This window comes from Hirundo rustica, chromosome 26, assembly GCF_015227805.2.
Source record: "Hirundo rustica isolate bHirRus1 chromosome 26, bHirRus1.pri.v3, whole genome shotgun sequence".
NCBI classification, from domain to species: Eukaryota; Metazoa; Chordata; class Aves; order Passeriformes; family Hirundinidae; genus Hirundo; species Hirundo rustica.
In genome coordinates, this window is record NC_053475.1 from 988,144 (window position 1) to 1,010,603 (window position 22,460).

Below are 22,460 nucleotides of genomic sequence, written 5' to 3' on the forward strand. Positions count from 1 at the left end.
GGAGGTGCCCACCCCAGGCTGGCGCTGACTCGCTCAAGGTCACAGCGAGCCAAGAACACAGCCCAGGATTCCCAACCCTCCACTGCTTGGATCATGCCTCCCCCGAGGAACATCAGGGATTTAATATTCTCTCCACTGCTCGGCACAGAAAGAACAGAGCACTTGGCTTTCAGCAGAGCCGCTCTGGCTGTGGCAGCAGCTGCCGCTTCCTCCCACCGCCCCCCACCAAAGCAGCCACCACGTCTCTTTCCAATATTTTAATGAGTCGCTACATCTTACACTCATAATTATAAAAGAATAAGAATCCATAAAAATATTTTCTTTTCATAATACGCACTTAAAATACTCCAGGGCAAGTCAACGTGGTTCATTTGGGTTGGGTTTTGTTTGTGTTTTCCTTTTGCCCCTGGCAGAACCCTTGGCTTGAGGGGGGGATGTGCTCCCCTGAGGTGTGATTGCTCAATCCCCCTCCCCAGAACTGCAGTTCCTGTTGCCCAGGTAAATAAAAACCAGGAGAGAGCATTGCTGAGTAGACGGGCAAGGGGACCAGTCACTGACCTGCAGAGAACTGAAGCACAGCCGATTTCAGTGCACATCGGAAAGCTCGGGGAAGGGCGGGGTGGGTCGGGAGGCGGCACAGAGAACAGAGGGAGGGAGGATTTGCATAAATATCATCCATCTTGTGTTGCAAAAACCCAAATGCTGCTGTGAGCTCTGGAGAGAGGCCCTGGCTGTAGCCAGCTGCCAGTGCTACCTGTTGGCACAACTCTGTGAGAGCGGCCATGAGAGGAAGGATCAGAGGACGCCGTTACCGGCCCCAGCCACTTCCTCCATCTGCTCTGCAAATTGAAACTGGAAAATAGATATATATAAAAAAAAGACTAGTGTTGCATGCTTCTGTAGACCTCTCTCCACCTCCCAGGGCTCCAGTGTGGCAGCAGGGCCGGGACACAGACCAGATCCCCAGGTGAGCAGTAGGTAGTTCTCACTTCCCTCGCGCTCCTGGCTTAAGGCAGCTTCTGATTCGGCTCTTCCGTTTCCAACACAGGCACTGAGCTCTTGCAGGTGAGAGTTTGGGAACTGCACGGGTGCAGTGGAAGGGGAAAAGGATTGGGGAGAGAGAGAGATGGACACAAACCTCAGCTTCGGGACACAGACCACTGTCCATCGATTCCCAGGAGAGAGGGAGTAGCAGCAAAAAAAGCATTGAACAGCCAGGCTGGAGGAGAGGAGGAGGACGAGCAGCCGAGCAGGGGCAGACCTCCAGCGTGGAAAGTGAGAGAAGGTGGCACTGTCCAAAGGGAAGGCGCCCTCCAGCTTTTCCCCCTGGCCTGGGGGCATCCCCAGCCCGACGTGGGCACTCAGCCCCTTGTGCTCTGGGTTGGACGCTGCCGGGGAGCAGGAGGGCACGGGGCAGGTGAGCTGTCAGTGTCCAGTTTGCAGAGGCTCGTGCTCTCAGAGGTATTCTTGTAGAAAGTGCAGCAGCGTGATTTCGTAGTGCTCTCCTGACTCAGGGCACCGAATACTGTGTCTCTCGTTGGGGTAGATCTGTGCAGGGGCAGACACGGGGCATCAGTCACTGGGCAGGGACAGAGCTCCCTCCCCTCAGCCCTGCTCCCTCCATCGGGACAAAGAAGTGCCAGGGAGGGTCTGGAGCACCCCCTGACAAGTGGGACACAACAGCTCGTGGAGGTGGAAAGTTCCAGGCCCCAGGGCAGCAGCCCTGCCTGCCCTTGCCACATCTGCCAACCACGGCACAGCCACAGTGCCACCTCCCGGCCTCCTCTTGAGTACAGTGAGGAGTCCACTGTCACCAGCATCACAAGAGGATGTGGGACATCTGCCTCCATCTCCTCCTCTCCTCCCAGAACACACAGCAGGGAACCTTCTCCAGATTTATGGGACCTTCCCTCCCCACTCCTGTCCCTCCTACCTGCAGCTGGTAAGGTTTTCCAGCCCGGATTAGCTGCGATACCAGGAAGTTGGTGTGAAAAAAGTGCACATTTTCATCCAAAAAGCCATGGAGGATCAGCAAACGATTTGGCCTGGACATGGGGTGAGAGGTAAGGAGAGAAACAGGATGAGAAACCAGATGGAAAACACAACGAGGCACCAGATAAAAGCTCTGCAGAGGGTTTGAGCAAAGAGCTGCCAGCTGGACGAGCCAAACCCAAACAAAAGCAGTGCCAGGCCACGGCCGTGAGCCTCAAGCCCTCCCTGGCAGGGGGCCTGGGGGTGCTGTGGCCCAGCTGCTGCCGAGTTAAAGCAGAGCAAGACCCCTCCATTCCTTTGGGATTGAGCAGAGGAGGCACAGAGCAGGTACTCACTCGTTGGGAAGCTTTTCCACGTGCAGTGCCACCGAGCCAGCCTCGTAGCCCTGCTGGTTGTTCTCGGGGACGTCCATGTAGCGCTCGGTGTAGCCGGTGTCGTAGGCCATCCACACGGTGACAGGGGCACCTGCTATAGCAATCTGTCAAACAGAGAGGTGGCACCACACAGCCTCCATTATCGCCTGCTCAACAGCCCACGTGTTCCCTGCTTTCCTGGACAGGCTGGAAAAAGCAGGCTCTGGGCTGCTCTGTCACTCAGATCAGGATTGTCCTTCAGCAATCCCACACACAGCCCAGACTGCTCCTCCTGCTGTTCCTCTTGTGCTCACAGTGCGGCACATTCCTGCACATCAGCACTAAAGGCCTCCCCTCTGCAAGGAGGATTTGTGAATGATCCAGAAACTGTGCTGGGGTCTTGACATTAGTGCCCATCCCAGAGCCATCCTCCTCCAGCCCCAGCCAGGGATGAGCTGCAGCAGGACACAGGACTGGAGCTGGGAGCTCCAGGCAGGCAGGAGAGGGGGACATTTGCACCCGTCCACCACAAACAAGCCAGAACACCAATTCCAGCTGCCAGGAGGAACAGGAGCTGAGAGAGCCAAGTGTCCCAAAGGTGCCAGCCCCACGTGCAGGCTCACCTTGAAGACGTTGGGTTTGCAGATGAGCCCCATGAGGGACAGAAAGCCCCCATAGGACCAGCCATGGATGGCGACCCGGCTCAAGTCGATGAACCCGTATTTTTCTGCTACATAATGTAAACCTTCCACCTGGTCCTCTATCTCCACCTGACCCTAAAAGGCAACAAGGAGGCTCATGTTAGTGGATTTGATGAAGTTAGAAACTTGAGGCAGGAAGACTCACACAGGAAATGAGCAGCCACCACCCTCAGGAAGGACAAATGATCAGAGATTCCCCAGCACAAGGAGGACGTTACCATTTGGTTTTTCAGGGCCCCTTCAAATTTGAGGCCTCGCTGGCAGGATCCCCTTCCATCAATCACCACCACAGCATAGCCCAGGGATGCCAATGTGTTCAGCCTCAGGTACTTGATGCCTTTGAAGGAGTTGTTCACCAGCTGCACCTGCACAGGGAGGGAGGAAGAGTTTCAGAGCTGCCTTCTTGTGTCACTGGAGGATCCTGAGCTGGACAGCAGCCACTCATGGAGCTATCAGGGCCATGGAAATCAAAGCACACGCTGGAAAAGTTATCTGAGGTTTGAAGCAGAGGTCAAACACAGGGACAAAAAGAGTAGGTTTAGATTAGATACTAGGAGGAAGTTTTTTGCTGTAATGGTGGTGAAGCCCTGGCACAGGTGCCCAGAGCTGTGGCTGCCCCATCCCTGGATGTGTTTGAGGCCAGGCTGGATCTCTGAACCACCTAGGATAGTGGAAGGTGGTGCCCATGGCAGGGGTGGCACTGGATGGGTTTAAGGTCAGTCCAACCCAAACCATTCCATGATTCCATGCCAGTGTTCACTGCTACCCACAGGGCAAGTCTTGATGCACGACTGACAGAGCTGCAGCAGCCCCAGCCCTGACCCCAGCAGCTCCCCTGGGTTATTACCTGAGGGCCTCCATACACAAAGAGCACCGTGGGATGCTTCTTGCCAGGCTGCACATCGTGGGGTTTGTAGACCATTCCGTAGAGCTCCACGTCCGACTGGGTGCGGAAGTGGAAGATCTCCGGGGGGATGTAGTCTGGGGGACAGCCTGCAGCAGGAGGGGCACACACAGTGCTGAGGGACTGAGCAGGCTCTGCTGCCACCCCCCTGAACCAGCTCTGTCCAAACCTCACCCTGGGCAGGGCTCCTTCAACACCAAACCACACCAAGGCTTAGCAAAGCCTCTCCCTGGGGAGCGCTGCCTGCACAGGGAAGGGATTCCACAGGAAAACCTCACTGGCTGGGAGCTCTCCAACAAAGCACTGTGCCATAGCAGCAGGGTGGGAGAGGGTAAGAACAGCAACAGGAGAGTGTTTGCAGCAGAGGTTCAGGTGCTGCTGTGAGCTCTACCTAAACCTTTAAAACCTGCAGTGCACAATGGAGCAGCCACTGCAACCCAGGTACTTGTCCCTTCCCTCTTCAGACAAATCACAAATGAAAAAATAACTTGAAGTGTTCAAGGCCAGATTGGACAGGGCTTGGAGCAACCTGGACTAGTGAAAGACTTCCCTGTCCATGGCAGGACATGAGGACAGGATGAACTTTCGTGTCCATTCTCATCTAAACCATTCAGTGATTCCACAGTAAAACCACATCCTCGTGGGTGTGTCAACTCTGTACACCCCTGAGCATGACTTTTGCTCAATGTGGGAAACACCCCAAAAGCCCACAGAGCATTTCCTGAGCGAGGTGACCATGAGGAAAACCTCCCCCACAAGGTACCAGAATTCATCTTCCCTCAGAGTCGAGGTACTCAGAGCACTTCCCTCCCCCATCACTCTTGGCTGCTGCTGGGAGAGCTCTTTCTGGGACCTTCTCCAGGACTTACTGGCTGCCTCCATCATGCTGGCCCAAAACTTGGGCTGCTTGTGGAGCGGGTCATCGTCGGAGCCGCTGAGCTTGTAGATGTGCACGCAGGGAGGAGTGCTGACGCTGCTGTAGTGGCTGATGAACATGTCAAAGTTCTGGCAGGGAACACAGGAGAGTTAGGGAATGAGGTCCTGCACTGCTCACGTCTCGAGCAGCGCTCAGGACTCGTCACTGGCCACGAGTCGTTGCCATTCCCAGTCAAGATCCCTGTCAGTCAGGAGATGGGAATCCAAGAAACAACAAACCTGGCTCATGGAGCAGCTGTGGGAGAAGCCTGGAGTGGTGAGGCGCATGATCTCCCCGGGAGACTCGTAGCTGACCACGTAGAGGTGGTGCTCCAGCGGGGTGTCCTTCGTGCCTTGGAAGTACACCAGCTTGGTGGCCTCATTGACCCAGATCTGTGCCAGGAGAGAGGGCTCAGGGACAGGCAGGGACCAGCTCTGCTCCTCTGCCAGCCCAGAACACACACAGACCATGACAGGGCACTGAGGGGCCAGAGAACACACACAGCATTTGGAGAACCACAGACAACACAATGCAGCGACAGAGAGCAGTCCCTCAGTCTTTTTGTTAAAGACTCAAAGCATTTGCTTATCAATGGGCATAAAAAGCTGGGCTTTGTTCCCTGCACGTTAAGAGGAAGCCATCCTCTTAACAATGAATCTTACAGAACCGTGGAATCATTCAGAAAATGGGAAAAGCCCTCCAAGATCAACCATTAACCCAGCAGCACCTCGTTCACCACTAACCCACATCCACACCCTTCCGAACACTTCCAGGCCTGGTGACTCCCCACTGCCCTGGACAGCCTGTCCCAGTGCCTGATCGTCTTCCCAGTGAAGCCATTTCCCCCATCTCCAACCTAAATCCCCCTGGATTTAGGTTTCCTCTGCTCCTGTCCCTTGTCACCTGGCCACAGCCAGCATGGCTGGATTATAAAGGTACAGGTACCTTTCTCCAGCCACTGTGGTAATGAATTCCCATTTGTGGGAGGACCAGTCTTACAGCACCAAAACTTTGAGACACATTAAAATAGGTTTTTTACTGCCCAGATAAAGCTGTTTCTAAAAATCACCCAGTCAGGCAGGAACAGAGGCGACAGCTTTTAAATCTTGCATTGATCCAGCAACAGAAACTGAACTGTTTTTTCCACCTTACAGTTTCCAAATGCTATTTCTGGCTAACCCACAGTTTGAAGACCCCTGTGAACAGCAAGGGGAAAAACATATCCAACTCAATTGGCCAGGAAAACCAGGCAGAGCCCTGTGGAGCAACAAATGCATCAAAATAATTGCTGCTAACACAATTTTAGCCATAACACACGCAGGGAAGAGCAGTGGCCAAAATCAGCAGCATGTACAGTGAGAATCCACATGGGGAGGGACAGCAGGTTAATTGCAGATTGAGGAAAAGCAGCAGAAACCAAAAGCTTGGAGCTGTTGGTCTTTTAAAAAGCGAGAAGTGAAAATCCAGATTAATTGGAAATGAACAGACAAGGTCTTTATTTTGACAGAAATCACCTGGGAGTGCTAAAGATCAGACTCAGAGTTAATTCCTGAAGCAAAAATGAAACTAGGTTTCTACAAGATTAATAAAAATTCATTTCTGGCTGTTCTGCAAGCGACAACAGATACAGCTCCTCCATATTCTAAATTGCTTTATATTCCCCAGCTGCCTTCTTCCTCAAGGCTCTTCTGAGGGATCAGCTGGAGACCAAGAGTTCACTCCGAGTGCCAGGACACATTTCCACACTGCAAGAACTCATTGGAGTTAAAATGCCTCAGCAAAGGCAGCAATCCCCAGCTTCTCCACAAAATGGTTCTTTGTTGCTCTTAAACCTCAGACTTGTGTCCTTTTTTATGGCCTGACCCACTCCTGGGATTTACCTAAGGAGCAATCCAAAGTCTGATTAAGAAGGCAATCAGCTCCACGCGCCCTGGCCTACAGCACTTCTGGGGAAAGCAGAGGCAGCAATAAAAACAGCAACAAAATGAAGCCTAAGCAGTCCTAGCAGGTCCCAGGCGTAAGGGAGGACTCAGGCCAGGACTGGGGGCAGACAGTGCAGAGCTGAGACGCTGCAAGAGAATAAAAATAACCCCTACCTTGGATCCGTGCCTCGCCAGCACCTCCCACTCCCCAGCAGTCAGGGCAATCTCCTCCTTGATGGGACATTTGAAATCATCTGCCAGAGAGACCATGAGAATAAATCACTGCCCTCCCCAAAGGACAACACAGGCCCACAGGAGGGGGAGCTCCCAGGGCTGCAGCCCTTACCCTCACTGCGGACACAGGGCTGCACCCAGTCGTGGCTGCCTGGCTTCAGGATTGCTGTCACCCTGTACAGGTGACAGAAGCCCGTTTTGCACTCGTTGGCTCGGATAAAGCAGAGCTCTTCCTCCTCCCCCTCCGGCTGGATGAAAGGATAGAAGATGTCATGAACCTGCCACACAAGATGAGAAACCCGTGAGCGACTCGCTTCATCAAACCCCTGGTTCAACAGCAAATTTGGGACTAGTGAGTAGCAAAGCTGCTGGAGCAAGGACTTAACTGGACACCCAATCAACACGAGAATGGTTAAGTGAGGGGAGGAAGGGGCAGCCTGTGTTCTCCTCCCAGCCCCGAGCCTCTTACATTTATCCACACATCAGTGGTTTCTTCATAGATCACAAATGGCTGGACATTTTCTGGCACATTTTTGGCAAATTCAGCACGCTGCTCCTCATTTTCTGGGACTGGAATAAAGAGTGCTGGAGGCAGAAGGACTAGCTGGAGCCGCTGCTGAGGTCGGTCTAGGAACATAGCCCAGGCACTGGGGAAGAAGTCGGAGGTGAATGTCAGTACCACAGAACAGAGGTGCCTTTCCAACACTCAGAACACCCATCCCTTTCTCCCCCCTCGCTGCCAGAAAGGATTTGGGCATCTGAATGCAAAGCTTTTCTCATCACTGCTGCTTTCTAATCCCCTGGAAGCTGTGCCAACACACACGTACTGCCAGACAGCTCTGGTATTTCACAGGGGTATCGCTCAGACGAGATGTCTGACAGATTTGGCAGCGCCTGTTCCAAGGGAGCACGGCTAACAGAGCCCTGTCTCCAGAATGGAACTCCTCCTTGGCCACCCCTCCACCAGGAAGCACTGTTTGTGCTCCAGCTCAAGTGAGCACCCTCCAAGAGCTCCGTCTGCAGCCTCCTCCTCGCGCCCTGGCAGGCGGAGGCACAGACCCAACACCAGTGCCAGGGCAAGGAGCTGCTCCAGCCCCAGCCCTGCTCCCCTCCAAGGAGAATCCCTGGAAGTGGTGCTGCACTGCAGGCTCTCAGCACGACAGATGGCAAAGCACAGCCACCCCAAGGCCTGCGAGTGCATCCAGGGGAGTTTCATCGTGAAAGACAAGATTTGAAAAGAGCCAGCTCTCCCCCAGCGCCGCAGGATTTCAGGAACTGAGATATTCAGCACATTTAGATAAGCTCTGGTGCAGAACATCACAGTCACCTCTGGGATTACCTGCTGGAAAGCTCTCTAAGTTTCCTTTCTAGAGCAGAAAATTAACGATGAGTTACAGAATGCCACCTTCAAAGAGAGCCAAGTCACCTTAACTTAATCTGCACACACACCAGTTAACAGCCAAGGCAGCTTGGGAGGGGGAAAAATTAAGAACTTTAAAATTTCAATCAGATTGGGGTGAATTCTGTAACTCTTCAGGCAAGACTGTGTATCCCATTTGGAGCAATACTGGTCCCTTCCCTTTGGACACGCTGTGGCACCACTGACCCTGCCCCTGTCCTGTGACTCAGGCTTTGGTGACAAACTGTGCCAACAAACAAAGATAAAATTGCCCACAGAACACCCCCCATTTTCAGCAGGAAACACATTGTATCTGTGTTAAACACCTTCAGCTCCAAAGAATCCCCCAGGACTGCCCACTTAATGCGTCCATGTCAATTAACTCTGGTTGTGACGAACCCAACAGCCAGTCACTCTGCTCTGCTTCATTCCTACTTTTAGGAATGTTACAGCCAAATATTCACGTGCCATTTCTGGCACTCAGGGCTTTAAAACCAGGTCATGAACACAGCAGAAGCATGTCGAGGGTCTGCAACCAGAGGAGCCCTAGGGACAGTTATTTTGGGAGGAAAATGGACTTACTATTTGCCATCCCGGGTCCATCCAGCACGGGCAATGTACTCCACAGTGGGAAACAAGGCAGCAAAGGGTTGCACCAGCTCTTTGTCCTGAGCACACACAATCTGCAGCAAAACCAAGGCCCAACATCAAATCAGAGCACCAGAGCTCATCACCTCCTCCCAGGGAAGCTCAGGGAGGTGGCAGAACAAAGAAGTTTAGCTACTGGCATCAGCAAGGGTCAGGCCAGGAGAAGCAAGCCTTGCTACAAAGAGCAGGAAGAGAAGGGAAAAACAGGCTTCAAAGCAAAATGATTTTGGCATTCAGCCACAGGAAAGGACACAGGCAGGGACTGAAGCTCTGGATTAGACCTGACTTCAGCCCTCCTGTCTCTGCCACGGTGTACCAGGCAAGCCCCACTTCCCCATTCCCTCCACATTCCCAGCTAATTCTCCTCCAGAATGATTCTTAGCATTTTCAAGTCTTCCTGTTTCTTGGATAAACACATTAGAGAAACAGGTATTACAGGAGAATAAAACCCCCAGACTAACACTACTTAGGATTTCTTTGTGACCTTGTTTTAAATTCTAGGGAGCTTCAAAAACCTTCCCGTGCAATGCCCCCTTTGGAGCTATCACTTACCTTACCCTTGCTGTCTGTTTTAAATTCTGCCAGTTTCAATGTAATCTTGGGGTTTTTGCTGCCTGCAGAGAAGAAGTGAAAAAACACCCAGATGATCAAGTTGAACATTATGCGGCTACACAAAATACAGCTTCTACAGGAGAAGTGCCCCTGGTCCTAGTGAAATGGCTCTGTGTGAATTCACAAATATCAAATACGCATGTGAGCAAACACCAGAGTCGTTCTGGGAATGGGAACAGTTTGCTTTGCCTTCCCTAGCTGGCTGTGCACGATCCCAGGAGGGAGAGGAAAAGATGGGATTCAGAACGTATTCCACAATATGCCATCAGATATATTCCACTTCCTCAGCAATCCTTTCATTTAGGGCTGGGATTTAAAGTTCAGCCTTTTTTGCAGCAGATTTTGGGGCCGGAGAGTCAATTAGGTCTCAACATTTACAACCAGTTTCTACATCCCAGTAAGTGCCCAGATTAATGATGCAAAGTTTATAACCCCAATTCCACTGCTGATTCCAGCAGGAGTCCAGAACTCAGCCAGGTGTTTCACTCACCTGTCCTGGGGTACCGATAGGAATCTGTTTTTCTCTCCTCCAAGGCAGGTGAAGGAACATGAATTATCTCCACCTCTGACTCATCCACTTCCTCATACAAGATCCGCAGTGTTTTCAAATCCTCTGAACCTGGGACAGAGAGCAGGAATGTTTGCAAAGACGATTTCCTGCTGTTCCTGGCTTGCCTGGAGCACTGGGAACACCTGTACACCCCCAGCTCTTAGTGACAACCTGCAAACACCCCACAATTATGATCCCCTCAGTGCTTTGTTCCTTCAGGTGATCTCCCCAGAACAGCCCAAAGAAAAATCATGCTCAGAACCTCATTCCTAGCAGGAGGCAGCAGTCACAGCGCCAGGATTTGATGACAGAACAGTGACTGACCTTCTGTGGAAGCTGTGGGACACCACCAATAGCCCGTGAACCGATCAAACTCCTCCTGAATGACAAAAGTGGCTACACCAGCAGACTTGGGGTCATCCAGAACATTGGACAAGCCTGGAGAGGAACAAAGGCAGCATTTGCATTTTGCATTTACATCTCCTTGGAAAACGCTGACCCAAAAGACGAATGCACTTGTAAGAAACAAGCCAGGAATGTGAGCATTGCAGGCTGGATTCCCTTTTGGGGCAGGAGGGAGCCCCGTTACCTTTATGGCAGAACGTCAGCCGCCTCTCCTCGCCCGTCTCGATGTTTGCCACCCACAGGTCGTTGTTGTTAATGAAGGAGAAGAAGGCTGGGTCTGCAGGGCAGATTTTGGGATCCATCCGTGGCCCCGTGCACTGAGTCTTGATCTCCAGAGGCTTCATTGGAGACACCTACAGTGAGAGACCCACACACAGAGCTGGGTGCCACAGCAGCTCCCAGCTCTGCAGAGAAAAAGCCCAAATCAGAGATACAGCACAGCCCGGGGGATGATGGCAAATGCGGCCCTGACAGGACACAGGGGCAGCCACCATAACCAAACACATGAAGATGTGGAAGATGTGAGGAGCCACGGTGGTGCTCCAAGGGCTGCAGCCCCTCTAGAGGCAGGCTGGGAGAGCTGGGAGTGTTCACTGGAGAAGAGAAAGATCTGGAGAGACCTGAGAGCCCCTTGCAGTGCATGAAGGGGCTCCAGGAGAGTGCAGGCCCTGCCCAGAACAGCTGTGGCAGCCCCATCCCTGGCAGTGCCCAAGGCCAGGCTGGACAGGGCTTGGAGCAGCCTGGGACAGTGGAAGGTGTCCCTGCCATGGCAGGGGGTGACAATGGGATGGGCTTTAAGGTCCTTTCCACCCCAATCCAGTCTGGGATTCCACGTGCAGCCATCTCCAATCCAAACCATCAAGCCCCTTTGAGGTGATACCCATGAAATCCCTGGCAGACTCACCATGAACCCATTCTTGCCCCCATCTCGACAGTGGAAGAGGCTGTTGCTGGCCTGGAAGAGGAACAGGCCACTCTCACTGTGGAAATCGTAAGATGTTATCCCAAAGACACCCAGTCTCTTGCGCTCCCTCAAGAGCTCCTCCTCTCTGGAATACATCCCGTGGTGAGGGGTTGCCTAGAATTGAAGGAAAGGAATATCTGAATGGATTTGCAAGGAGAGGAACATTGACAGGAGTGCTCTGAGCCTGTCACAACACCCCAGCTCACACAGGCAGCAGTGTCAGGGTACAGGTCTCCAATTCCTGTACTCCAGGCTACAGCTGTGGGGTCCAGGAGGCCTAAACCCCCCCCACCCCCCAAATTTCCCTCTACAGGAGAGCTGAGCTGTGAACCTCTCAGTTCTGCAGTTGGCACTTCAGCATGAACTGAGAACAGCTGCGCTTGCTCTGCTTATGCAAATCAGATGTAACCAATTAACTTAATGACGTTATCTGCAGCCTTCACAAACAGTTTCCATGTCAGACACTGCAAACAAAAGTTCTTCCGGGATCTTGAATTACCCTGGAGAGAACTCGCAGCCCAAATGGGGTCGAGACAGATAAATTCTGTTCCACCAGGAACTTTTTAAGTAGGGGAGAAAAGACCAACACCCTCCAACGCTGTCAGTGACAAAGGACATGAAGATACTGAAACAAGGGAGGGGAAAATTCCCTCCCTTTCTGGTGCACGCACAATGGTGTGAGGCAGAAGCAGCAATTTAAACTCAACTTTCCCAACTTTTCAAAAGCAGGAAGGATGACAGACACCACACAGATGTCCCCACCACAGCAGCCCCACTGCATCACCCAGTTTCCCCAGGCACTGACAACCCAGGCTCTTCCCACTCTGGCTTACCTGAAAATGATCCAGCATCTGTTTCCAGGACAAGAGCAGCAAGGCCTCCTTCCGTACCTTTTTGGGAATCTCTGAGTAAAGGAGGGAATTCTCTCTGCTACCATATGGCATTCCTGTTAGGAGGACAAAAGCATCATCCTACTTAAGATGAGTTAGCCAGGACAAAGAGGCCCACGAGCAAATTCAAACCCAATTTTGAAACAGAGGGGCTGGAGCTGCCCAGAGATCTTTACCCACATTCCTTCCCAAGCAGCTCCCAGATCAGTCCTAGAATAACATCTAAACCACTCAGATATCCATTTGTTTGGAAATTTCCTAAGCAAGATTTAATATCCCATCTCTCCAGAATGTATTAGATCCAATTTTCCCCTCTGTGCCTGTCCTCCGTGCCCCAGATCCACTCTAAGAGCACCACTCCCTGAACGGGTGACTCAACATTACTCTCCACATTTCTCATACAGAAATTTGCTGCAGGGACCCAGTTCAGGCCAAGGCAGCAGCTTGCAAGGGAGGGAAGGAAAAGCTTGGAAGCTCCAGAGAGCCCATTCAAATGTGAAACAGTATCCTACAGAGTCAAAAGACCTTGTCATTTTACATAAGCCTTTGACTGTGGTTATCAAATGAGCTCCTGGCCTTCATCCAACTTCCAAAACAACCATCAAATATCCTGACACGTGATTTTGACAGTTTCCACAAAAACAAAGACCATGAACTCGCCCTCTGCTTATGCTGTAGAGACTCCCTGGATCAGAAATTCACACAGGGATATGTGCCCTGATACTGCCTACTCCGCACATGTTCTGGGGAGAACAGAGAGATTTCTGAGCTGGCTGACCCAGCAGTAGTTACTTGAAATTAAAACTGAAATATTAATAAGTGCTCAGGAAGCAGAGCAATATGCGAGGAGCTAATCCTCAGAGATCCAGGAACACCAAAGTGCTGAGCATGTGGTGTTTAACATAAGCAGCATCTGCCACGGTACAACATAAAACTCTGTGGGGATGGCCCAGGAATGATTGAAGATGGCCACACAGTAAAAACTGCAGAGAGGAACAAATGATTCTGGACACACAAATCTGACATTCAGGCAACTGTGACCTGGACTTCCCTTCCCCTTATGTTAGAACTTTCTCCAGTGACCTCAGCCTGACTACAATCAATTGGCATTTACAAGGAAAATATTGCCTTCCTCCCCAAAAGACAGTTGACTTTGCTTCCAAATGAAATATCCAACCCTACAGTAAAGTTCATCAGGAGTCTCCATCCACTCCTCAGTTTCATTTAAACACTTTAAAATGCTCTTTAATGCTGGGGCAGTAACAGCACACTGAGTTAAACACTTGTGAACTTACAGGCTGCCCAGAGAAGCTGTGGCTGCCCCATCCCTGGGAGTGTTCATTATTATGGCAAAGGAATTAGCATTTAAATCAGCATTTACCCTTTATTAGGGACATCTGAGAAGAGGTACCCTGGGATTACCTGGCTGATGTTGATCTTAACTGAGGGAATAATCTGCTCTAAGCCCTGTACAATTCCTCCAGGAAGGAAACACTGAAAAGGCACTCGTGTATCCTCATTCCTGGTTCTGGCTCCTGGAACAGTCACACCCTGGCAGAACACCAACCACCCAGTAGCTGGTTTGGTTGCCATTTCATACAACAGAACATTAAAAAAATTTAAAATTAGCCACTTAGCTCTTTAATCATCTAGATCAAAACCAGTATCAAAGTGAACTGGAAATACATCCAACTTTAAATCAAGCCTCACTGCTCAGACTTGACAAGAAAAATATGCCAGCTCTGGATCCTGCCCTTCACAGCAGCACTTGTGTCCCGAGAATTTATGAGAACTACACAAATCAAGTCACTGCCACACAGGAGCTGCTGAGTGACAAAACAAATCAGTCCCTCAAATCCAGCACCCTACAGTGACCTACACTCAAAACCTGGTAAAAGGAGGAAGAACAGCAGGGTCACTTCAGGGCAGCAGTCACTGCACAGAGTTGCACACCCGGCAATTTTTGTTCTGGCCCAGTAATGATCAGCTCATACCCCAAAGCACAGCGAACTCTTTATAGTCTATAAAGCTTCCCATGTTACCAGCCACAAAATTATCCAGTTACTAAAATCCAACAACTCTGTCACTAATTACATCGTGGTTCCATCTGTAACAAGGGACCTGAACAACACAGAATTCTGCTTTCAGTCCCACTGAAGGAAAGGGATATTTCCCTGCAAATGCCAGGAACATCTCATTCCCACCTCAATTTTCTTCCCTGCTCTTGAAAGCATCCTATCTTCATGATACTTAATAAAGCAGGAGACACCAGCACCCTGCCATTAATATGTTGCAACATATAATGAGTCATTACTGACAGCAGATTTCTTGGAAAGTCAGTCTGGTTAATGAAGCAAGTAAATCCCATTTCTCCCAAGCTACAGAGGCACGAGATAGTCGTGAGCACCAGGAAGGACACAGAAGTGCCAGGCTGGCCACCACTCTCCCCTGTCACAGCTGATCCCTGTGTTTGATGCCTGGCTGGGACTGGGGACTCCCGGCTCAGTCCCAGGCTTTGCAGAAGATCCTGCAAGCCTTGAGCCACGTCACCCAATCTCAGTTCCCCCACCTCCCAGAGGGAGATCTCCCCCATCCCTTCCCCTGCCTGCTGAGTTTGGAAGAGCCCCACGTTCCCCCCAGACGCTGGCAGGAGGCTTACCCAGGTAATAGAGGCGGTGGGAGTGCGGGCTGGACTCCTCTGTTTTCCGGACAAACTGGAAATCATGGGGAGCTTTGTTCACTATCATGCCCGAGTACTTCCTGCTGCTGTGAATAATGTCACGCAGCCCATCCCAAGAATGCTTTTGCACCTGGAATTGGGAAGGCACATCCTCCATCTCGACCACTTCAGAGCTGTCCGAGAGCGTGTCCACTGCAGTCATCCTCGCTTCCCCTTCAGAACTGGGCAAAAAACTGAGGGAGGAGTAGAGGGAGAGAATTAAGCCTTAAAATCAAGCAGGTGCTCCTTACACTACAGATCCTGGCATTCTCTGCACTCAAAGATCACATTTAAAACATATTGAAAGGAAAAGTGCATCTCCCATCCCATATGAAATCCTGTAAATGAAGATATTGACCTCAGAAAAGTCCCTCTCCCAAGGCTGGCTCTGGAAATGAACTGTTAAAGGAAGCACAAGCAGCAGATTCTGGTGCAGACAACAAGCAGCTTGACTCAAAGGAAAACCACTCCAGGAATTCAGATGGATATGTCATCAAAGCTATGACCTATCATAAAGGCACATAAACTCCTGCCCTGTGAAACCACAGCAATGGAATCCCCTTCCTATCCCAAAGGAAAACCTGCCCATCGCTTGGGGAGAGGAGTTGGAACCCAAGCACAGCAATTCACTTACCTGAGGAGATACTGGGGCCAGGACTAAAGTAAGAGAGATGGGAAAACAGGAAGAAAAAGTGCAACTGCTTTACTAAGAGAGAGGAGGCAGCAGGGCCAGCCCCTGGTTGTATCCCAAGAAACGTGGCATCAGAGATTTCCAAGTGAGCAGGTGTGGAACGAGAGGACAAGAACCGCCTCCACATTAATACAAATGTTAATTTGAGGTGAGGTGGACCCACAGACTTGCCCAAGGTCAGTGATGTCATCCACTGCAGAGCAGGAATGAGCTGAGGACTAGGGAAACCTGTTTCTCACACCCCATTTGTGAAGTAGGATGTCCCTCCAAGAGGATATTTGAGGGGTTTTGGAGGTACCAGAAGGAATGTTACAGAGAATTTCAGAAGAACTTCAGTTTACTGGATGAAATTAGCCTGGAGAATTTTGCTCCAAGGAGATAAATCAGCCCTGTGCAAGAGCTGAAAATGTAACATCTCCTCAGACTCCTAAGTCCCTAAATTGTACAAAATGTGCCAAAAGCAACGCAAGAACAAGCTCTCAAAATAATTCTGTAGGTACTCCTGGTACCTACTGCCCAGCAGTAAATCCACTGCTTGAAAATGGATAAAGAGGAGTATTCTCCAATCAAAGGCAGGCAGGCAGGAAGCCCAAGTGAAACCACAGAAGAGAACATGATGGGATGTTCTAAGACTGTGTGTCTGTGGCCTCTCCCTGTACCCAGGCTCTCCACTGCAGCAGCTAAAATCACAGCTGAAGGCAGAAGTGCTGCCTGTCAGAAACACAAGACAGGAAGACCACGAAAATCCATAAACTGAGTGCAATTCTCTCAACCCATCCCGCTGCAGGTCAACTCAGACAGTGAAATACTCTGGCTTTAGCTCACAAAGCCTGGCCCTTGGGTTACTCTCACCCAGCTGATTAATCCATCTCATTCAGCCAGGCTGGCTCCTCACAAGTCTAAAAAAACCAGTCTACAAATGTGATACTGGTACCTGTCCCCAGCTGAACTGGAGCCCGGAGCCCCTTCCAAACTATACTGCCACGATTTTATCATGTGAACAGCACAGCTCCAAGCCTGGCACTGTCCTCATCCTGGTGATTTGGACATGAGAATGGAGCAGTAAGTGGGATAGGGAAAGCAGCCACCACACAAACTGAGGTGAGAGTGTTGGGAATTACCCCTGGCACTGCTGGAGCTTGGTGGACTCTCACAAAATCACAGAATGGTTTGAGCTGGAAGCAACCTTAAAGATTGTCTAATTCCAAACCCTTGCCACAGGCAGGGATACCTCACACTAGAAGCAAAAAAACCCCCCTAAAACTTAGGTCTTGGCACGCTACAGAGTAAAAGGAAACTCAGATTTCTGCCTCTGTCACTTCACCCACCTCTGGAAAAAGGCGTAGTCAGTATTTGGCAACACTGTTTATATAAGTAAACAAACGCAAGGAGTAACTTATCTCAGAGTAGATTTTGGGATTACATTACTCAAACGTGAGTTGGATCAAGACACCAGTTATTACCCATCTTAAGACAGGCAGCAATAGCACATTGAAGATTTCCACCTTGCTGGAGAAGCCCTGTCCCTTCTGCCCCATGCTGAGGCAGGGACTGAGATGACTCAGAGCTGTTGCAGGAACACTGTTCTCTCCACTCCCAAAAACACGGAGCTGTCCCGTGGGGGTGTTTTAATGCCATTTGTGCCCTGCCACGTGAGGTGGGTGAGCCACCAAGCCCTCCTCTGGGGGAAGGTGTTAGTCTGGAGGGGACAACAAGCACAGGTGGGAAATCAGAACCTGGAAAAAAACTGTAGAGCTCGATATTGGAAGTGAGTGAAACAAGTTATTGTCCTGAGTCACTTCCTGACTCACAGATCCTGACACAGAGCTCCCTGGGCAGGACTGTACAGATGGGATTTCTCAGAACCCTCTCTCAGTGCAGAGGTGATTGCTGCTCTGTCCCACAGCACAGAGTCCTCGCAGGGACCTGGACGTACCTTCTCCAACTTCCTGCAGTCTCGTTTTCCAGACGAACCCTCTTTATCTTCTGCATTAACTACTCAGAGAGCTGGGCAGGACAGGAAACTGGGGAGGAAGAGGGGAGAAAGGAGATTTCATACAACTGCTGGGTAAAAGCATCCTCCATAGGTCACATTTCTAGCTGAGCAGGGAGGCACAAATAAATCCTTGGGTTTCATTCCTTGGTCCAAATCTGTTCTGTCAGCACAGCCTGGATTTGAGCAGCCCTGATAAATCTGAGAGACTTCATCTGAACAACAATGCTCAGTGAACTCTGGGGTGTACCTCGTTCTTTCCCAGAAAATTCTTCTTAAAATCCGAGAATCCTGAATACTGAACCTTTCTGTCATCCCCTTCCCAAAATCCTGAAATTCTTGCAAGTATCAGGTACTAAAAAACGGATAAAACAGAGGTCTGGTCCATACACTTAGAGGGAAGAGTCAAACAAAGGACACACCATAAGGAGCCAGCCAGAGGGTCACCGTCCCACCTGGGATATAAAAAACACATTCATCTTCCAAGTCTGAATACTGCTTCCCTGTGCTTCAGCCTGCTGCTGCGAGGAACCCTGGCTCCCCACACCAATCTGTTGTCCATGAGCACAGGAAGGTGCTCCACTGCCCTCCTCTCTCCCCAAGTACAAAGGCCTTTAGCTCTAAATCACACACATACTCAAGACCCACCACTGCCTTTTGGCAAGGCTCCTGCCCTGCCCTAACAGCCCTTGCTCCACCAAAAATGCACCCACAGGGAACCAGGAGAGACAAAGCATCACAAAGAAACTCCTCCGCTGCAGAGGAGAGCAGAGAGGGAGGAAGCAGCTGCATTCAGCAATTTAAGGGCAGTTTCTGATGCAGGCATGAAGGGCAGCGGGAATGATGCTCAGGAATGCTGAGTAACCTGGTCTGGTCTCCCAGCTGACCCTGCCTTGAGCAGGGGGTTGGACCAGAGACTTCCCGAGGTCCTGCCAGGCTCGGCTGCTCTGTGATTTTAATGACTCTGACGAACATCTTAACCCTCACTGCACCCAGCCCAGATCATACATTTCACACGGGGAAGGAACAGTAAAACCTCGAACCAGGAAAAAAAAAAAAAAAAAAGAAAAGAAACTGAGCAGAATAGACAAAAGAGATCAGGAACCAGTGTGAATCATTCGGGAAGAGCCAATGGAACACAGGAACACAGTCACCTACAGGAGCCCTTACAACGTGTCCCTGTCGTGGCCGGGAGCTTTAAGATCTCCAAAAATTAAAGCAACTGAGGGTGGGATGAACCGGCGGGGATTTCTCCAGGGCGGGGTGAGCTCTGGCAAAGGCTGCCAGCAGGCCGTGTCCCTCTGCAGCTCTCACCGGCAGCTCTGCCCTTGGTGCAGAGGAAAGGCCGGCATTTGGGATAGCAGGAGAGGGGGAATCCCCGGGGATGGAGCATCCTCTGTCCCCCATCTCCCTCACGGGGCAGAAGGCTCTTTCCCGTGGAAGAGGAGCGAGCAGCCCCTCGCCCACCTGGGCCGAATCGGGGCTGCTGGGGGATACGGGACCCCGCTCCAAGGGCAGGGGATCCCCCTCCATCACCTCATCCATGGGCAGCATATGGGGAGAGTGAACCGCAAACGACCCCCTGAGGGCCAGGCCTGGCGGCGAACCCGGGCGAGCAAACGCCCCCCGGGGCAAGGGGAGGCCGCCCCCATCCCGAGCGGGGAACCGGCCCACGGAAGGGGGCGAACACCGCACCGCGGGCACCCCCGGCCCAGCGCCGCGGGGATGCGGCCCACGGAGCGGGCAAACGGCCCCCGCCCGGCTCAGCCGCCCCTCACAGGCGTGGGCTCCACCCAGCCCTGCCCGGAGCGGGGCGGGACCCCCCAGTCCCCGCCATCCCCCCCTCCCCTCCACACTCACCGCGGGGCGCGGCGACCTCCCCGTGCCGGGCGGGGGTCGGGGCGGCTTCTGCGCGGGAGGGAGGGCGGGGGAGGGAGGGGGCGGCTGCGGCTCCGTCAGTGCCGCTCCATGTCCCGGGCGCGGGGCAGCCCCGGAAACGGGGGCGCGGGGGCGGCGGCGGCCACGGCGCGACCTCTCACCCGGCGGCGGAAGTGGCGGGAGCGCGCGCGCGCGGCGGCGGGAGCGCGCCCGGGCGGCACGGGAAGAACCACTGCCTCTGGCGGGGGGAGAGATGCCTGAGGGAGTACGGAGCTGTTGGAAAATCACACAGGATAGATTAGGTGTTGGAAAAGAGCTCTGAGGTCATCGAGTCCGAGCTGTGACCGGTAGTCACCTTGTCATCCAGACCATGGAGCTAAAGTCTGTCCTTAAACACCTCCAGGGACGGTGAGTTTGCCGCCTCCCTGGGCAGTCCGTTGCAATGTCTTCTTGGAGAGGGTGGGCACGGAGAGAATTGAGGCTGATACAGGGTAAAAAAAAAAACACAGAGAGAAGATTCTTCATTGCCCTCAGAGACTGGCCCCTAATTCGGCATTTATTGCTATCCCCGGTCCAGGAGAATAGTCCGGCCCCGCTGGGTGATGTTGCTGAGGGAAGCCGCGATGGGCTGTGTCAACGGGCGTTGGTGGTATAGTGGTTAGCATAGCTGCCTTCCAAGCAGTTGACCCGGGTTCGATTCCCGGCCAACGCAACTTAGTTTTTTTTTTTCTTCCTAGTATTTTATTTTTGCCCCGTTTCTCACCGATCCGAACCGAATTGAGGTGCACCGACCCGCGGAGCGCCCGCCCGGCTGCGCTTTGCTCACTCGAGCCCCGGCGGGAGGCGGGCGCTGCTCAGTGATGGGGTGCATGGTGCCGGTTACTTCTCTTCCCAACTCGCGGTGGAGGTCCCGAGTCAGGTGACGGCGGGAAATAAATAACTCCGAATAAAAAACCCCCAAAGAACTCAAGCCCCTCCAAACAATAATAAAAAACAAAACAAAAACAAACAAACAAATCCAACCCGACCAACAAGGAAATAAACCGCCACGAGTAACTATCCCAAGGTAAAGAAAGGTAAAACCGCCGCGAGTAACCATTCCAAGGTAAAGAAAAAAAAAAGAGGTGTTTCCGCCCGGGATCGAACCGGGGACCTTTCGCGTGTGAGGCGAACGTGATAACCGCTACACTACGGAAACCCGCCGTGGTTGTGTGGGCCGGCTCTTGGCCCATGTTCCCGCCCTGGCGGCTGAGGGGACACGAACCTCCCTCACGAAAATTTCAATATAAACCTCCCGCAAACCCTCAGAAGCGCCGCGCAGGAGTCCCAGTGATTATCATCAATGACTAATTGGAGTTCCCAGAGACCCCGCTGGCCCCAGGAGGCGGCTGAGGTGCGTGTCCTGGGCAGCGTTTCGGGGTCCCCTCAGAGACGGCACGGCCCGCAGAGAGCTTCCCGCTGAGGGGGCGCAGGGCCCTGCTGAGGAAATGTCTCTTTTCCCTAAGGCAGCTGCCGCCAGATGTCGGTAGAATAGTGGTGACAGGGAGTGGAGCTCCCAGGAGAGCCGCCCGGGAGGGACAGAACCCCCCTGGCCCAGGGGACAGGGGCTGGAACAAGAACGGCCCCCAAGGACAGACATGTTGACAGTCACAGATTCACAAGATGCCAGACTGGTTCGAATTGGAAATACTTTAAATTTCATCTCATTCCACCCCCTGCCATGGGCAGGGACACCTTCCACTGTACCAGGATGCTCCAAATCCCGTCCTGGCCTTGGGCACTGCCAGGGATCCAGGGCAGCCACAGCTGCTCTGGGAATTCCATCCCAGAGCTTCCCCAGACCCTCAGTCAAGAGCTGACAATCCCAGATAGTTCTAAGTTTGTTCGTCTTGCCCTACTGCAATGTTAACAATTTACTTAATGGCAATCCTTCTCTTTTTGGTAAAACCTTAGTCCTTGGAAACAGGTGGTAACATGCGAATTATGTTTTCCTGTTTTGTTTTCTTTGTTGAAGTGTATTTTATGCTCTGCTGGCTGCAGAGAAAAGCTTAGAAGGGAGAAATGAATCATAAACCCAGATTAAAGCAAAAAGAACCTCACTTTTAATAACACTTGCTCTTAATAAAATCTACTTTTAATTTTACAATTTCATTTTATAGTTTGGTAGCTGATCTTTTGATTTGGGGCCAAAAGGAGTAGAGAAGAGGTTGTCACATGTCCTCTAACTTCAGGGCTTGCCAGTGCTTTATTCTGATCTGATTTCTGATAAGGATTATAATGTTACATCCAGGTCTGCGACAAACCCGATGTCTCGGGACTTGTTTGCTTCGTGTTGTTGTTAAACATCCTGGAATGAAATCCTCTTTGCCTGCAGCTGGCAGAGCTGCAGAGAGGACTGCTTACAACCTTTGCACGGAGCATCAGCTGAGTGTGCTGGGGCAGAGCTGATCAATAGCTGGGGGCAAGGTCGCCTCCCTCGAGCAGGGGGAAGTGGATCTGTGAGTGACCCAAGAACATCCATGGAAAGATTCAAACGCTTTGGGTTTTGTTTTTCTTTTTTCTGCAGCCCTCTTTCAGCCTGGCGATGTGTGGAGAGAGGAGCCGTGGAACAGACAGTGCCAGGGAGGAAGCTCTTGGAAGGTACCTGTGGGAGGCAGAGGCAGGAATTCCGTGAATGATGTTGTGCTGT

The 22,460-nt window shown here is 51.8% G+C and overlaps 1 protein-coding gene and 2 non-coding genes across 4 annotated transcripts; 1 reads left to right on the top strand and 2 right to left on the bottom strand.

The window, feature by feature from the left end:
* Nucleotides 1–242: 242 nt before the first annotated feature.
* DPP9 (dipeptidyl peptidase 9) lies at nucleotides 243–19,821 on the bottom strand. 2 transcript variants are annotated; one of them, XM_040086671.1, is made up of 22 exons: nucleotides 19,754–19,821; nucleotides 17,837–17,924; nucleotides 15,301–15,403; nucleotides 15,150–15,204; nucleotides 12,434–12,546; nucleotides 11,541–11,714; nucleotides 10,821–10,989; nucleotides 10,556–10,669; nucleotides 10,172–10,300; nucleotides 9,622–9,683; nucleotides 9,004–9,104; nucleotides 7,492–7,669; nucleotides 7,135–7,300; nucleotides 6,963–7,042; nucleotides 5,106–5,258; nucleotides 4,820–4,955; nucleotides 3,894–4,039; nucleotides 3,265–3,411; nucleotides 2,969–3,121; nucleotides 2,328–2,470; nucleotides 1,934–2,045; nucleotides 243–1,548 (listed from the first exon to the last, which is right to left on the bottom strand). In XM_040086671.1, exons 2-22 carry the CDS (start codon nucleotides 17,890–17,892, stop codon nucleotides 1,456–1,458), a joined length of 2,583 nt encoding a protein of 860 aa, XP_039942605.1. In that variant the 5' UTR covers nucleotides 17,893–17,924; nucleotides 19,754–19,821; the 3' UTR covers nucleotides 243–1,455. The 2 variants fall into 2 exon arrangements, with proteins under 2 accessions (XP_039942605.1, XP_039942604.1); XM_040086670.2 differs by having other exon boundaries at nucleotides 15,150–15,403.
* A 590-nt stretch (nucleotides 19,822–20,411) lies between these two features.
* TRNAG-UCC (transfer RNA glycine (anticodon UCC)) lies at nucleotides 20,412–20,483 on the top strand. Its single transcript has one exon. It is a non-coding gene; the product is annotated as a tRNA-Gly (tRNA).
* A 413-nt stretch (nucleotides 20,484–20,896) lies between these two features.
* TRNAV-CAC (transfer RNA valine (anticodon CAC)) lies at nucleotides 20,897–20,969 on the bottom strand. Its single transcript has one exon. It is a non-coding gene; the product is annotated as a tRNA-Val (tRNA).
* Nucleotides 20,970–22,460: the final 1,491 nt, after the last annotated feature.